Consider the following 17,852-nt stretch of genomic DNA (forward strand, 5'->3'; position numbering starts at 1 on the left):
ATTGATTTGTGAAACAGAGATAAACAAATAAAACTGATTGACTGAGTTGAGCTTTGTTATTCTCGTTCTGCTGTGTATCCATTGGCGTGTGAGTTCATTAAGTGAAAGAAAAAAAAAAGTCCCTTGTATGCTCATATGCTTAGGATAGAACATAAAGCTGTAGTAGACAGGCCAGTAAACAATGCTGCAAATATGGATGTCAAAGCAAAGAAGCTACATATTCTTAATCGTGAATGCTTCACAGTAGGGGTGTTGCGATATTGACAATGATATATTGATATAATGTTGAATATATACTTATGATAATCCAGCGGCTCTTAAATCCCCTCCTCTCTGTTGGGCCATTTGCATGCAGTTTAATACTAGTCTTGGCCTTAACTTGCCAGGTTAGACAAGTCAAATCGAGCCATGAACATTAAAACTGATTTAATTAGGAAAGTACTGACTGATTTAAAACGTGTCGATCTTCTGCCGCTAAGTGTCGCTGTTTCTTCCGCCATTTTTCCCCCCTCTAATGTGAAAGTGTCTTATTTCACCCATAATGCATTGTGCGAGGTGCTACTTAAGTCAGTTAGGTACATTTAAGTGTCTATTGCAGGCCTGACTTAATGTTGTATTTCAGCGAAAGACCATATCTATTTTCATACAATTGGCCCCCAACGCCCCTCTCACACACACACACACACACACACACACACACCTGACGTGACGACCTGGCATAATAATTAGCTAGCCGGCTAGCTAGTTAGCTAGGCTAGCTAATTAGCCGGCTAGCTAATTAGCTAGCACACACACACACCTGACGTGACGACCTGGCACAATAATTAGCTAGCCAACTAGCTAATAGCTAGCCGGCTAGCTAATTAGCTAGCAGTTGGCTAACTAGCTAATAGCTAGCCGGCTAGCTAATTAGCTAGCAGTTGGCTAGCTAATTATTGTGCCAGGTCGTCACGTCAGGTGTGTTTGTGTGCGGGGCGTTGGGGGCCAATTGTATGAAAATGGACTTAACTAGTCAGTACTACCACCGTGTGTGACTACTAAAATTACTGCCTGCGGTGTAAAATCATGTCTGAGGAGATGATATACAGCGGGACACTTCACCATAACCCAGTCAGAGTTAGCTCGCCGGTGTGGGGGATTCAGGAAAAAAAAACACCCCAGTCTGGAGGAAATACCGACCGATACCACCATCCTGTTCACCCACCTTCACCTCCATCATCCCGGCAGAGAGAGTAAGTTGCTGTTAGTTTGCGAGTCCCGAAACCGTAAATGTCACATTGAGATCTTGTTAAAACAAGTTATCCTGATGTTGGACTGGACAGTAATGGTATACTGTGGTCACTGAGAGTGTTACTAACTAGACTCACTCCAGGAAATGTGACACATCTTGGCAGAGATACTTCCACTCACCCTAACCCTTCAGCTTCGGTACAGGTGTGAGGAGAGAGCAAAGTCAATAAAACAGCGCATGGTCGACAAACTGTAAATATAATGTGAGAGGATGTTTAACGACAAGACGAGATGGCTAACCAGCCATGGCGCTCTCCATAAATCTATATCAAGACTTTGGCCAGTAGTCATTCACAGTTTTAAAGAACCTCGCTCCCTGAGAGCTGTCAGAGGGCCAGCGGGCTTCCTGCAGCTCGTGTGTTACGGTCTCCATCCTGTGGTGTTCAGAGGACGGGATCCTGGAGGAAGGACACTCACACTGTTGGGAATAAATTGGCTTGTTAACTTGTGGCATTGCATTGTAAACAAAGGATGTGACTGCTTCTCTGTTGCTATGGTTACTCCTTCAATGCAGCCTACATTAATTTTTAGGATAATGGATCATTTGACAAAAAAAGAGATAAAAAAGTGCACAATAAACAAGTAAAGATGAATTTTACTGGTAGGAGCGCTGTTAGTATTATTTAAAATTTCCTATTGCTATCACAGTGATATCGCTATCATGGATTTTTTTTGGGACCATGATAATCGTGTGATGAAAATCTGATATAACGACCCTACTTCACACACCTCATCTACCTGGCAGCATCAAAAATCTATCAAATCACCACAGTTTCAAGGTGGACACCCAAAAGTTCAGTGTCTTCCCTCCTGTTCCTGAATTATGGCGTTGAATCATAGCTAATTATGAAGTACAACGTTAGTGAACATAAGTTTGTGTCATTGAATTGAGAACATCAATAGAAAAAAACTTAATTTTGGCCAGAGGCAAAGTTGGTGGTTTGGAAGGGCTGTGGTTCACTAAGCTCTGGCCAGAAGGAGCCCCTAACAGGCGGTAGTGCTGGATCATGTTAGATATACAGTAATGAATTCACTTGACCGACTTGCAAGACTTAAATTCATAGTATTTCCAGAATTATAGAATTCAGATATGATGCTTCTCGGCGCAGTAAGAAGCATATGAGTTGACATTGGTGCACTTTACGGATCAATATCTCAGGAAATCCATATTGTGTTTCCCAAGGCGCGGAGCTGCTGTGGCTGCCTCTGACCTTTGAGATGCTTCCTGACTGGCTGACCTACATTGATCAGACCTGGAGGAGAGTTTCAACAGCGGGCCTGTCAGAGATTGAGCTGTGGGTGCTATCTGCTCCTACACTGGATGTCAGTGTGTCCACGTAAGTGTGTCTACGCATGCATACACTCCGTTTGTGCTGTATTTGTACGTAGTGTAGGGACTCTGCACACACAGCAGCAGTGGATGACTAACTAAAGTCCTCAAGGTCATGACACACACCGTGCAAATCACACCTCCTTGCAACAGACAGGTTCCTGATTAAATCAGCAGCCACACGGGTCACCAAACCGGCAATAGGTGTGAATCTTAATCTTAAATTAAGCTTCATCTCCACTAAGCAATAAAATGCTGTGATCAACACACTGATGAAGTAGGAGGATTTCAGTTGTTTTGAACTTCATCTCACTTATTTAGTTAGTATCTTATTAACCACATCACTTGCCTCAGGGCATAGTTCACAATATTACAAACTTTGAAGCAATGATTTATTTTAGGACTGCATTGAATTGCTTGGTAACGTACAAATGTTTCACACTTTAGAGAGATCTGCCACCCTCATTAACCTTACAAGAATGCTTGGGTCAAATCTGGCTGCTTGAGATTTGTGTTTGCTTCATAATTAACATCTATTCTTGGACTTCAGTGCATCTGCAGAATGGTTTTTGAGAATCTCTCGGGAATTGTTTACCACAGAATTTTTGCTCAGTTCATGTCTCACCATCTCCTCATCTTACATTAATTATCGTGGTTATTTTAAGTAAATTCTGATGGTGTGAGATCCCTCGTCTCTGTAGCACATCAAACTTTTTTTTTTGATACAACTTGTAGAAGCACATGATTGTTGGGTTTTATTCACGCATAGTTTTGTAGTTTATTCGGTTTCCATGCATTGGAGTTTAGAGGTTAGTTGGCCATTAACAGGGTGCCAATTAAAGGTGCCACTCTGGTATTTTGGCCTGGCTGTTTGTGGTTAATGATGCTGTTATCAGTGAGTGGATTGTGATGCCAGTTATATGAATTTGCACCTCTCGATGCTGCTTCTTACAGCTCTGTCTGACCTTATTATGTGATCACATCAATATAGTAACACTTGATGGAAATATAAAATCTGTACTTTGTATCTGTAGTACAATAAAATGTCGGTAATGATTATTACGTCGTATTTAAATGGAATTTTCAGTTTTTGCTCAGTTTATACAGTTCCAATTGCCAATGTTATCTGTGTACTCACCAGTGGTGGTATGTAGCGCAGTACATTTACTCAAGAACTGCTGGGTCTTGGTTACAATACTAGAAATATCATAAAATGTTAATGATGGATCCTCCAGGTGACTTCTGCATTCAGTTTTGAATGTTTACCCTCAGTGAGGTGTGTTACTGTTGTTTATCTGACAATAATTTCTGTCACCGCAGAGCCTCATTTAGCTCCAGAAACTTCCTGAAAACTTTAGGATGAGAGAGGCACATAGACCCTTTCGACACCAGACGTTTTGACTTGTTAAAGCAGGAAAAGCACAGGTGAAACAGGTTAGAACATAAATGGTGGATGAATTCCATTTAGATGGATCAGTTCCAGGGCTCTGGTGTTGTGCATGCTCATACTCTTACATGCCTCACTGGGGCACTTAATGGAATGGAACCATTGTTGATATTATTAGTTACACCTGTGCTTTTCCTACTTTGAAAAGTCAAAATATCTACCGTGTAAAGGTTCTGTTGTGGAGGACTTGGTTTTGCACAGAACTCTTGAGAATGCCCTTCAGATAGGTGAATACAACAACAAATCTCTTTCCCTTCACATCTCCTTTCACTTTAATGTGCGTGTTTGTGGGTTGTAGCTTCTGTTGAGTTCATGTTTTATTTTGTTATTTATGGTCATTTTTCTGTTATTGTGAGTTTTGTCCTCTTTTCTGGTTATTTCTAGTGAGGCTACACTGAGGAAGGCAGTAGTATATTATTTGTGTGCACAGGCTGTCTGTAAGAAAGGAGTTTGTTGTTGGTTTGGACATGAGGCCTTGGTGGTGCAGGTCTCTGAGTACATTTCAGCACAAGCACAATTTTACACAAGTACAGTTCTTTTACTTTTTTCTAGTAAAATTTCTTCCGCAATACGTTTACTTAAGTAAAGTATTCTACAGCTCTTTCCACCCCTGGTTACTAGTTACAAATTCAGATTTTTGCACGCAAAACATATGTTCAAGTACAGCTGAAACAATCAGCCGATTCATCGCTTGACAGAAAATGTGTTGCGTTTTTTTTTTATAATCTTTATTCAAGTAATTTTTCATGCAAAAGCATTTCATTGTTATAGCCTCTGAAATGTGAGGCTTCACTGCTTTCCCTTTTTAATAATTTTAACAATATTTTTGAATTCTTTTGATATTTGGATTAGATTGGACAAAAAAACATTAGGAAGGTGATTGTGGCAGCATTTATTACTATTTCCTGAATTTTCACAAACGAATCAATTGATTAATGAAGAGAAGAATCGGCAGATGAATCCATAATGAAAATATTCATTAGTTGCAGTCCATTACAGAATAGTTCCATAGTTTCAATAACTCCATTCAGCTACAACAGTAGAATTCTGCTTTTACATTAATGCATGAGTAATTATAATCTAATGACGTGATATATGATAGATTGTTATTAGTGCTGCATTTTCCTGATTATGCTTACATACTTTTACTAAAGTAACATTTTCAATGCAGGATCTTTACTTGTAATGAAGTATTTGTACAGTGTAGTATTAGTACTTAGATAAAGATCTAAATACTCTCTGTACCACTGATATTCATACAGTATGTCAGAAGGATAAGACTGACCAAACAGAATAGAAAGACTTAACATTTACTGATGCTTGTTAAATAAGTTATTCTACCACTTAAAGTGTAAACTGCATCACAAATACTCTCTGCAAACAGTGTTGTTAGCTAGTGATACCTGAGTGCAAATAGCATCTGCCTAAAATCTGAGATCACAAATTGAAATAGTGTCTAACGGCAGAGTTGCAGCTCATGTGCTTTCACACACCCTACGTCATTTCCTACAAAATACATTTATTTATGGTTAACTAACTGCCGGTGACGTCCACTGTCAATATAGAGTTAATATACAGGAATGTGACACATGTCAGTATCTGTAGATCTTCTTCACCAACCCAGTCAAGCCAACAAACCACAGCATGAAGCTTTTACGAGCTGCTGTCATTACACACAGTTAGATGTTTACAGCTCCAAGATGCTCCTCTCCCTTACTTAGAGGAAAACGGGGAAATGTCTCAATGTGATAAAAGCTCTGGAAGAGTTACAGTGACCTAAATTGAGTGAGGTGGTGCAGGATATGAGAAAAAACTTAGTCACTTTGTCCTTTTAAAGGACAATGATATAACATCCTTTTTTTCTGGCTAAAAAGCATTGTTGCGCTCAAGTCTGTAGATTTAAGTGGCGTTACTTTAAATGTCATTGCATCGCTACTTCACGTTTGTGGCATTTCAGGGTTTTTTTTTTTGTTTGCAGAAGAGCCTGTTGAGCAAATGCACCAAAAACTCCCAAGAAGACAAATACACGGAAGACCAACTTAATGAAAACAATACTTTTATTTTGGTTATGTGTAACTTCTTATTTACACAAATGAATGCTTATTAAAGTCTACTGCTGTGTGTATAAATGGATCTTTACCATTAATATAGCTAGAGAGAAGGAGAATGGGATGTTGTGCAGATACAAAATACACAGATATACAGTTACAGTAAAAATGCTATTAGGATAGCCAACATTCATGCACGAGAGCTGCTATCCTTGGGCTTACAGAACGTACTGCACTGAATAAGGCATACAAACTGTTGCTGAAGTTACAAAAAAGCTGATATCTCAAAGTACTAAGTCAAAGACAACCAGATTTGCTGTTTGCTGAGGTACTTTGACTTAGTACTTCAAGACACTTAATGGTCTGGATGGCTGAGAATCTTCATAGACAGAAAAAAGCCAAGTAGAGTAGCTATACAGGTGCATTATGGTTCACCACATTTCTCATTGTCTTGTACAAGGTCAAGTGCAAAACTTTTGAAAGGAAAAGTACAAAGACAAATTGAAAGCTAAATGGAGGCAGCGAAAGGCAGGAATAAATTAGCAGATGATAATGAATAAGTGGCATGGAAAAGAATGGAAACAAAGCGAACAATTAGTGAACACACTCAAAATATGAATAAATTAAGGGGCATGAATAAATGCAATACTTAATGAGAGAACCATTCGAAATATGAAGACTTCGTTTCGGGAAAGCTTTCATTTTGGGTAGAAAAAGGAGAAATTGCAGGAATTACCTGGAAGTTCATTGTTCAATGTTTTTAAAAGTTGTCAAGTAAAAGTGCCATTATTTAGTGCGTTACCTGCAACATGTTTCATAATGCATCAAATTTGTTTTCATGCTGGCATTTACTTTTTCTAGATAATGTGTCCCGTTCCCGCATGGACAATATGTTTTGGATCATAAATTAGCTTCTCATACGAAGACAGCCAAATAGCAAGATGTCGATTATTGAATGTGTATAAAATGCCCATAACTAATAAAGGAAATAGATAGATAAATGAATAAATAGATGAATAAATAAATAAATATATAGATAGATAAATAAATAAATAGATAAAATTACAACATTCAGGCGCAACTATCCATTGTTTCCATGCTTTCAGTATCTTCCTCCGCTTAAGAGTCGTCCTCGGTTTTAATGATGTGGAAAAGTGTAACATTAAACAGGACCTGATGGCCGTTGTTCCAGCCATAGAGGGCACGGTCCCTGGTGTTGTAGTCCAACATAGACATGTGGAAGTACTGGTTATGAAAGGGAATGTCTGTATACTCGTATGTGGAGGTTTTAGTGGAGTAAGCATAGTACACCTTGGCGCCGGTCAGATGGGAATTAGTGATGTAGAGCGTCCCGCAGATCATAAAGGACTCGCCGGCATTCCTCTTTGAGTATTCTGTGTTCCACGTGTTAAGGATCTGGAGCGTGTCCGGGTTAAGCTGGCTGACTACGATGTTCCCAGCGTTCTGGTTGGTCGCATACACGGCCCACAGGCCCAGTTCGTCCGCCATCAGGTCGATGTCGGAGAAGCCCCCCCAGGTGTAGGGGTACACGTTATGGAAGCCAGCTGACTCTAGAGCCCTCTGGGTGACCACGCGACCCGTCTCGAAGCTGTACCTCACTATTATATTGCTCTGCATCTTGTTGTAGTACAGGGAGCCGTTGTACACCACATGGTTGGTTCCAGCCCACTTGAAAGGCAGGTTGTAGGTTCTCGACTCAACTCCTGCCACGAAATCAGCGATGGATTTAAACTCTTTTACTATCTTGTTGTTAGTGTAGCTGTCCATGTACCAGACCTGAGGACAAATAAAAACAGACAACAATCCTCTGACGTTTAGTTATAAGAAATGTAGAAGAAACACTAATATCTTTTCCCATTCTGTCAAATTATAAAGACAAAAAATCTCACCTATATGATATTTTCATGAAAAAAGTACAGGAAACATCGCATTCACAACAAAAGAGGATGATGGAACACATGAGCTCCATAAAAGACCCAGTGTTCAGACATTTGCTGGAGGCCAAACTTTCAACGATTGACTTTAATTCTCTTTCATTGTTATTGATGAACCCAAACTCGGACCGATGGAGGGTGACATAAACTACCCTAGTAAGCAGAAAGAGACTTTTTTTTTTTTTATTTATAAGGAAGTTGTGCCGTTTTTTTCCCCATTTTAGTCATTTTTAAAAATAATTATGGGATTCAAGACCTGCAGTGCAGGTTTTGACCACTAGTCAACTGCCGCTATGAGCAATGTTTTGATAATGGGCCAAGTCTCTTTTGTGTTTGCTTGTGTTTGTGTTTACCTGTTTTTATCTGTACCTGACGGCACAAATTTTTGCTGACAGTTGGTGGTACTAACAGCCTAGACACAAAAGTGTCAGCAAAAGGCAGGGAAGAAGAGTAAGACTGCCAGTTAGAGAGATATTTATACGTTTAGATAACACGCATGTGTATATATATATATATTTTTTTTTTAATATGAAAATCAATTCTGTGACTGGTATATAACAGTTTATGTTCTTTTATTCTAAGTATCCTTCAAAGGCTGGACATTTATTTGTCTAGTGCCCATTAGATAATCAGCAAAGGTGTATATAACGGCAGTTCTTTTATCCCTTCTGTTAAACATAGTGATGAATGTGGCCCAAAACTCATCACAGAATAAAGTGCAAACTATTCCTGAGTCAGTTAGTGCTCAGTTTTTTGTTTTTTTTTTATCATTCAGTTAAAAGAATCCAAACATACATTCATGTGCATCAAAATGTTCAGCAAGTGACGTCAGGTTTTATGTTTGATCCGAGCAGTCAAGTGTACAAAATAGTTTTAGTGAGCATGATATTGTAACTCAACGACATCTATGCACCACGAACAACAGGAGGGCAGCAGTTGTATGTAAATCATTAAACAGTTAGTTATTGCTTCAAAGGCTCGAAACATAAAGCAAAGCACATTAACTCCTCTCACCCTGTTGTTTTTGGGAGACGCCTGTGGGTCGGTCATCCAAGCTCCAAATCTGGTCCCTGAAGTTTTCACTGTCAGCGGCCCAGTGATCTTCATTAGCTTGCCACATGCTGCGAACACATCACACAGTTCTAGTCACACACATCACAAACTGCACCAGCTCCACATTGGAAGACCGCAGCCAATTTTATGACTGGAAGAAATCTCAAAGCACTGGCTTGCTTAAATCCGGTAACTGCTCCTTTGTTTTTTTATCCATATTTTAAAAAAATAATAACGAGATCACCAGTAAGTCTGGACTGTTTTGTGTTCAGTATCTGGATACTACCACCTGTTTTTCTCTGATGTTATAGAGCTACTAATAATAACCAGACAAGCTGCTAGTAAAACCCCTTACCATGTAACAGAGCCGGGTGAACATTTATCCCACTCGATTTAATATCTGAAGTACTTGAGCTGCACTTAATTCAACTTGCCAGACACTTTAATTGTGCCAAATGGCAGTAGGCTATCACTTGCACGCAAACTTGCAAGTTCCCTGTTAAGTTTTTAACAGCTATTTTAGCTAATCAATCAAAGCTCATGCACAATAAATGTAAATGTAAAAGTAATCATCTTGTGCTCAGACAGATTTCCAGCTGCATCCCATTAGCATTCACATATTAGCTGTTTACATTGACACGTTGACAGGCTCCATCAGTGTTGATAACATGGCAGTCGGCAAATTGGAGTTTAGTTATGCAAACCTTTATCAGAGGCAAAGCTCCTCTGGAGGCAGAATTGATCTTATTAGCTGAGTTAAACCTCATGGGGTGGAGCAAAGGAACCCACAGCTTTTCAGTGCCAAACTGCAAATGGCAAGGAAGGAACCAGAAGCATTCCCATAAAACACATGAAATGAACTTAACATTGATTTTGTACAAGCCTCGATTGACGTTTTTAAATTAGCAGCCAGAATACGAAGCTTCGTGATGCTTTCATCTTTTACTGATAGCATGGAAAATTGTTTTTCGACTCAAAAAATATAAGGTTTTCTCAAGCCACAGTGTTATTTTTGCCTCTGGTAGCACTTTTCCTTGTCCCCTGCTCTGCATCTAAAATACCAATCTGCTGGTTGCAGCAAGAAATGTGTTTAAGATCCCTCTGCCATTGGATAATCTGGGGTTATTATGCCCCGATGTGCTTTTTCTGCCGTGGACTTACTGAGTTTGTTCATACAGTTGCGGAGCCGATTTTCCAGGTTTAGGACCCTCTGTTGCAGCTCCTCGTAGTCGTAGGCTCCCATTTCCTCCTGGATGCCCATCAGCACACTAGAAAGGTTCCTGATCTCCTCTTTGAACTGGGAGATGAGCTTGGCATCTGTCTTGTATTGCTCCAGGACAGGGATCAGCGGCCGCAGGGACTCCATCTTTCCTTTTAGCTCCTGAGAATACACCAAGAATTCACCACTGCAAAAATACCTGTCTCAACAAATCTGTCAGTCTAGAAAGACAATTCAGTTTGTTTCGAGGACTTTATGGTACAATGGTCAACATCTTTTATTTCTTTACAACCAAGGCAGAATATATGATATGAAAACTCACTTGAAGTAAAGACTCAACATCTACAGATTGTCAGTGTCTGCGATACCCTCATCTTGATGAATAAACAAAAACCATCTCCTACTGTTTTGCACAAAATGTAGATTCTCCTTTCACTTCTTACTCATTGATTATTACAAAAAACTTTGTTGATTGATGGAAAACAGCATTATTTGGTTTTCTAGCATATTAACAATAAAAAAAATAGAAAAGCACCAGCTGTAATTTTTTCAGGAAAGATTATCAAAAGAGAACGAGTGCACGGAGCTACAACAAAACTTTAAAGAAAGGAGGAAGAAGCTGTAGTGAGGCCCAAAGAAATCTCACTGATGGATGATAATAGCAATAATTATTCCACTAATTGCTGTCATTATTATTGTTATGTAATGTCAGCATCAATTATACATTGTCAAATTATATATTAATCCTCTCTCTTCTGTGAAGATACAAAGATCTCACCCCTGAGAATGATCAAGATTGGCAATACCTGCCATGGTATCACTTGGAGTCAGATTCAAAAATGTATTGCCCATCACTATCAGTAACTATCAGTGCCGGAAAACCCATTTTCATTCAGATATCTTGAGATGAGAGGTCAAGAGACACCTTTGAAAAGGGCCATGCCAGTTTTGTCCTCGCCAAAATGTAGCCAAACTTTAGAGTGTTAGTGTTATTTGGTTCTCCTCCCAATAAGCTAGCAGGACATGACTTAGGTCATCTAGTATCATTTGATGCCATTATCTTCACTCTAGATTTAAATCTGAGCCGCCACGGTGCCTGACAGAAATGTCAGCTGAGGGCGCAGGAGCCCTGGGGGGGGGGGGGTCTCTGAGGGTTAAAAACACCACACAGAGGCCTCCAATTATTGTCACAAAGCCCCCCCCTCCACCCACCCGCCCTCCTACAGCAGCGCCACTGCAGGAACCATCAGGATCTTGTCACTCTCAGTGATAAAAAGTTTTAAGAATGCATGCTGGATGCTGCTTTCACAGCCGGTCCAGCTTTTAAGACAAATTTGTCCTTGGCTAGGCAGTGGTAGACCTTTATTGATCTTATCAGGGCTGAAAGTTTATCCATTCAGATGCTTCTCAGGTGTCTTTCAAGGAGATCCTCTCGCAGCCTTTTTCTCTGATGTTTCTCACAAAGTTCAACATCAAACAAAACCATACCTGAAAGTTTTTGTTGACGAGCGTCTTCCTGTCCGATTCGATCTGTCGGAACTTTGACCGCAGTCCTTTTATCTGGCTTTCCATTCTCATGATATACTGAAAGTCCCTCTGCGTCCGCAGGTTCAGCACCTCGATTGACTGTGACATGTTCTGCACCTTTTGAAAAGAATGAAACAGCGCAGCATTGATTTTTTTTTTTTTTTTTTTTTCCCGTCTACCATGCGATTAAAAAGTAGCCTGCCACGCTCTAACTTCCCATGGAACAAATCAACATTTTGACCTCCAACGTGATTGTCTTTTACTCATCCATGTATGAGCTGAATAGAGCCTCGAAAGGGCTTTACATGGACACAGGGCTGTGACGTTCTTGCTCTGTTTTCGTAATGTCATTTTTTAAAAAACAAATCTGCTGTTTTTCTTTAAATGTCATTAATAAACTACTGAATCTGTGAGGTTTGATAACACATTTCACAGCAGATTTTTGACACAGAAACATTACAGCGTCTCTCTCTGGTTTAACAAAAGCTCACAAGTTTTATAGGGCATGTGAACAAGAAGAAATGTGGCCCTTTCTCTCTCCTCTCTCTCTGGCTGTAATTGTAACTAACCTGCATCACTGGAGCACATCACTAGCAAAGTGGCACAACACTCATACATTGTGTTCTGCATACTTTTCTGGCTCTGGTAGAGGGATCCTGAAATGGCCTCACTGAAGCCCTAAGGCAGCTTAGTACATTAGTGTCAAAAGCCCCAGTGAATGACAGAGAACACCCTTTGGCATACAACATTAAAATGTAGGCTAGAGCAATGTTTCCTTACATGGCATACTAAATGAAGAAAGTGACTCTGGTGCCGTGCTGTTTGTTTGTTTGTAGATAATGCATTAAATCACTACTGTCATCGGAAAGCATTATTTCATTTGGAATTAAAAGTTGTTTCAATTCATAATGTCACTACTGCTTTTAGATATATGAAATCAATGCAAAATACATGCTAGTTAAAAAATACACCTTGCTAAATGTGAAAATACACGTTTTTGAATGTTTCTCACTTTGCGACAAATGATATTCCTAATGCTGAATTAAACTCGTCACCTTAGAAGCCCTCGACTGTTTTGTTTAAAAAAAAAAAAATAAAACAGCTGCCACTTTGAATTGTGTTGAAGGTGAGATGGAGAGCTTTCTCATCTTTTACAAGCTGATGTCATTCAAGTAATACATACAGAAGTAGAAAATAGGGTTATGGACCTGGCTGGTGCAATTTCTCAGAGGATTAGGACAACAAAGAAGCATGAATAACGATGGAAATCAATGTTATAGGTCCATATGAATTTAGATGTGCTGCTTTGCGTGTGTGTGTGTGTGTGTGTGTGTATTTGAGAACGAGTCTGTGTATTGTCACATAAACAGAAATGTGTGTGGCTGTGTATACATACATACCTTCTCCAAGAGCTGGCGGAGCTGTCTGCCTTTGGCATCTCTGGAGCACAGATTCTGTTCAGGTGCCACCACTGTGCAGATACAACGCCCATCTGCATCCTGAGCTGAGCTGTACACCTGCCACCCCTCCTTTGGCCTGATGGTCTGCATACAAAAACACAGGCACAGTCCTAAGTACACAGCTACAGACACACACGCTGAATAAATTCAACACTGATGATATCACTATCATGGAATTGCAGCACACAGCTGTTATGTTTTCTTATTTTCTTCCTAATGGGTCATCCGTTCCTCTGCTTTATGCCCCCAACGCTTTGACACCAACCAATTCCACTGAATTATAAAACGTCTGGGCTGTGACAGTGCTTTTGCAGTAAGATATTCCTCCACAGTATATGGTCTCCAGTGAATGTTTCCTTCAACAATAAATAGTATTTCCTGGCCTTGATGCATAACCCGAGTGCTGAAATTCCTCTGTTTCTCCTCCCTAGCCCTTCCAATGCTTTCACTGAAAGTCCTGCTGGGAGACGCAGATAAACCTGATTTGTGGGATCTTTTCCCATTCTTTATTACATTCAATATGCTCCACAGCACTGGAGTGTAGAGCTCAAAGAACATAAAGTTATGCATCATAAGCCAGCGCAGCATATTCGAATGCAGCACCATCAACTAACGCCAGAGTGTACACAGTGAAAGCTAGTATTTGCTACGAATATTGATCAAAGTGTCCTGAAGTGTTGGAAAAGTTGATAGCCATCAGACACACAAGCAGCATCAGTATTTGAACAATACTGCGGCTTACTGTCAGTCTGGGAAATTAACACAAGCCTCGAGCCAAATACTAGCAACCTTTGACTGCGGATGGTAAATTTGTCTGCACTACCAGCGGCTCTGGCAGATGACCAGCAATTATTTGAATTTGTTTTACATTCTAAAACTGAGTCTGGCTGGAGAATAACGTGTGATATATGTGAACTTGGGCAACCCGCCAGCCTTTGAAGCTCGGAGGTAGGGAAGGGAAGTGCCCTGTTTTCATGGCGCAGGCATCCTCCCCTCCTCCAGTTCACCCTCGCCTGTCAGCCTGAACAGTTTAAAGAGCGTTTAGAATCAGCCATGAAAGATCATGTCCCCTCTGAGCAAGCAAAGACGCCACACTGAGGAGAAAGTTCAGACTTTGACTCGTCATTTTCACCTACTGGGAGACCCCTTTTTGTAGGTAGAATGTGGACTTATCAGTTCGCTGCCATAAAAACACACCGTGTTTTTAAGAATGAAGTGGCTGCACAAATATTAAATTGGCATTTATGTACTACTTTAGTTTTAAAACACCTGACTCATACATCAGGAAATCAGAAAGTTAAAAGAAAAAAAACACCTTCTACACCATCAATCTCCTGAGCTTTCATTCTTTTCCCCAGCACAACTCTCTTACGTTGCTTATCAGATGGTAAGAAAATTGTTTCAGGTATTATCAAAGCACAGCAGCCCTGATCTTTGTCCACCTTGCTATTGGTTGCTGGTAAGGTTTGCGTTTGGGGAATTAAAGCTCATTCCACTGATGCCCTGAAGATAAGTTGGCGATACGAGTATCAGATAAAAGCCATGATAGTAGAAAATTAGGAATCTCACTTTTACAGTCCTACTTTTTTTTTTCAAATTCTACAGTACGTGCCTACCCCGGACTCTAATGCTCAATGTGCATCTCGTGAACTACACTTAAAAGCAGCAAGAGGAAATGTGACTATCGCATTGAAATAGCTGGAGGTCATCTGTGTGACTTAGTATGGGAGAAATTAATAGAGATACTGGCTGACTTGGTGCACCATGACTGTAGCTGGAATCTGCTGGTCTCTCATGGCAACATAGCTGAATGGGATAAAAGAGGAAGGGGGGAAAAAAAAAAAAAACACACCCTCAGCTCTACTCCTTACTTTGCTTTGAAAGGCTCCGAAAAAGAAGCAAGTTTCAGTAATCTGTTAAAAAACGGTCTTTCTGCTCTGTCTCTTGAGTGACGCACATCCTTTCCCCTCTCCACACTCGCATTTCCTCTTATTAAAATGAATCTGTAGCTCAGCCAAGCCAGATGCACTCTCCAAACTAAGCTGCTTTTTTTTTTTTTTTTCTGCGTGAGGAACTCTGCACAAAGAGTTTTTCTCTCATTAAATAATTCAGACAGCTGGTTTGTTTTTGTCATTCTTTTAGACTTTCTGACAGATTTCGTCACAGTTTTGAGTATTGAGCTTGAGCTGGTAAACATTTCCTGCGCATTATGAACAAATGAAGACACATTCATTCTGCACGCCACTTTCAAATCAAGGCGAGGGGATAGTTTGTGAGGACACTGCTTTGCAATCAAGACACTGGCACAGGGATCGTACTCTGCATGGGTGGGATGAACCTAATCGACCATTGTTCTCGTCCAAATGGCTTGGTGATCTGCAAGCTGCTCCTCCTGATTTGTGATAATGCTCCCAAATGCATTCGGACGGTTAAACTGGCAAGATAAATCACATCATTTAAACAAAAAAAAAAAAAAAAAAAAGAAGCCTATATTAGGATAGATATTCCAATTCCAAACAATTATCTTGCTACAAAACTGCATCAAAAAACAGGGAGACATTTCAGTTAAAGTCAGTTTGTACAGAAACACGGACGGACAGAGAAGATGCCTGTATCAAGATGTTTCAGCATTGGATTTTCTTTCTTTCTTTTTTTTTTTACAATGATTGAACTCTCCATTAAAAGTGAGTTATATGTCTGGCAATTCTCCAGGATCAATATCAGCGCTATGTGGTTGATGTAGGCAACAAACATGAGTGCTGCGAGGACGCCTCCTCCTCTAGGACCACTTCAAATTCAGCATTTTGGTTTTTCCAGTTTCACATATTACTGTGAATTGCCACCAGTGCCGGACTGCGTACAGGCTACAGCAAAGGAGCAGCCAAACGCGATAATGTGAAACTGAAATGACTCATTTCTCTGTTGCTGGTCGTGCAGTGCTCCTCCCTGATTCAAAGGCTTCCCAAATCAGTCACAACTTTAAAACAGGGACCTCATACTTGGCTCGCGTTCAAGTTGAATTTATTCTTTTCTTTTTTTTTTTTGAGAGAGAGAGAGAGAGAGTGAAGGGAAATATGAAGGCAGTGAACTCACCACTGAAGGGCAGTATCCGAACAGCAGCAGGAACAGCAGCGGGTTCAGGACCACGGACAGCGACCACATTCTGTCGGCTGCTACAGCGTCTCCCTCCTCCGGCTCCTCCGCGACGGGAACAACAAATTTTCACGCAACTTTCTTCACGCCACCTCGTCCGCTACGCGCTGGTGGAAAAGCACGGCGTCCTGGGGAGGAGGAGGAGGAGGAGGGGGGGGCGCACATCCATCCATCCATCCATCCATCCATCCACTCGTCCCCGTTACGCATGCCACCATGTGGGCAGCGGGGAGAAACCTCGTCACTGCAAGGAGGGGAGAAAAAAGTTTGCGGGCATGCATGCAGCGAAAATCCTGGCTGCGTTAAGAAGAGGCTACAGGGACCCGTCTTCACGGATGTGACATCATCCAGCTGCCTCCCTCCACTTTTAATGAAGCCAGCTCGTTGCGTGCGCGCGAGGAGGAAACACCGGCAGATGTGCTGTGACAAAAGTTGCAGCTGGCAGTATTCATCAGGAAATAGGAGACTGAGGCGTGAGATCAGAGCTGCTGCTGCTGAGAGAGGGAGGGAGGGAGAGAGGGAGGGAGAGAGGGAGGTTACTGTGACAGCAAAATATAGCCAATTTTAGTTTGGAAGATTATGAGAAAACGACATGGTAAGGGACAGTATTGTTTCAATTTGATCTACAGTGGTTTGGTGTACATTTTTAGTTCAGTTCACCAAAATGAGCCCAACACATTTTCTAGCACACCTCTAATAGCTGTAGGATATGGCAGCCCAAATGTGCCAAAAAGTTAGTTAAGTTAAGAATAAGTTTAAAAAGTTAGGAATAATAATAAAAAATAATACATACTCATGGTAGATTGTAAAACAGCACAACATTTGGACTTATGGAAAAAAAAAATTGAAGTAAGTCCAAATTTTTGAGTAACAGCTGGAGCTCTGATTGGCTTGCTGCTATGTGTTCATAGGAGTGTGTGCCAATCAGAGCTGCTTCTGCTGCTTTGTGGGCGGGGCTTAAAACAAGATGTCCAAACTTTCTTTTTTGATGAATTTTGCAGTTCCATTAAAACATTTTTTGATTCCTAATTTAAAGACAACATAATTATTAATTAGCAGATTCAACTATCATATTTATTTTTCTCTAATGCGACATGTAAATGTAATCAAAATATAACAGTCATTTGCTCTACAGGTAATCTTACACACACATACTCCTATATTTGAATAAGTTTGCTTATGTTTACCACGAGTACGTTTATTTGTTGTTATTTCAGACAAGAACTCTTTGTCATAGATTGAACCATTTATTGCAACAACTGGTAATACGGTTAATCTTGGCGCTGACTGCTACGCTATTAAGATGATCCTTGGATTAGCCGAGCAACATGCTAAGACAAAACAGGGAGCACAATGCAGGAAACCCACCA

At 40.5% G+C, this 17,852-nt stretch overlaps 1 protein-coding gene across 1 annotated transcript; it reads right to left on the bottom strand.

The window, feature by feature from the left end:
* Positions 1–7,146: 7,146 nt before the first annotated feature.
* On the bottom strand, positions 7,147–16,594 carry LOC139214263 (noelin-3-like). Its single transcript, XM_070845069.1, has 6 exons — positions 16,423–16,594; positions 13,270–13,413; positions 11,831–11,986; positions 10,285–10,504; positions 9,085–9,191; positions 7,147–7,912 (listed from the first exon to the last, which is right to left on the bottom strand). The coding sequence occupies exons 1-6, from the start codon at positions 16,489–16,491 to the stop codon at positions 7,235–7,237; spliced, it is 1,374 nt and encodes a 457-aa protein (XP_070701170.1). The 5' UTR covers positions 16,492–16,594; the 3' UTR covers positions 7,147–7,234.
* Between the last annotated feature and the right edge of the window lie 1,258 nt (positions 16,595–17,852).

The sequence above is a fragment of the Pempheris klunzingeri genome, chromosome 15, assembly GCF_042242105.1.
Source record: "Pempheris klunzingeri isolate RE-2024b chromosome 15, fPemKlu1.hap1, whole genome shotgun sequence".
Taxonomy (NCBI): domain Eukaryota; kingdom Metazoa; phylum Chordata; class Actinopteri; order Acropomatiformes; family Pempheridae; genus Pempheris; species Pempheris klunzingeri.

What these genes read in the sequence shown, in the direction of transcription:
- LOC139214263 (XM_070845069.1), bottom strand. Translation starts at nt 16,491, where the DNA reads ATGTGGTCGCTGTCCGTGGTCCTGAACCCGCTGCTGTTCCTGCTGCTG. An exon ending in TCCGCCAGCTCTTGGAGAAG is followed by an intron (nt 11,987 to 13,269) that starts GTATGTATGTAT and finishes TCTTTTCAAAAG; the next exon opens with GTGCAGAACATGTCACAGTC. An exon ending in TCGTCAACAAAAACTTTCAG is followed by an intron (nt 10,505 to 11,830) that starts GTATGGTTTTGT and finishes GTGTATTCTCAG; the next exon opens with GAGCTAAAAGGAAAGATGGA.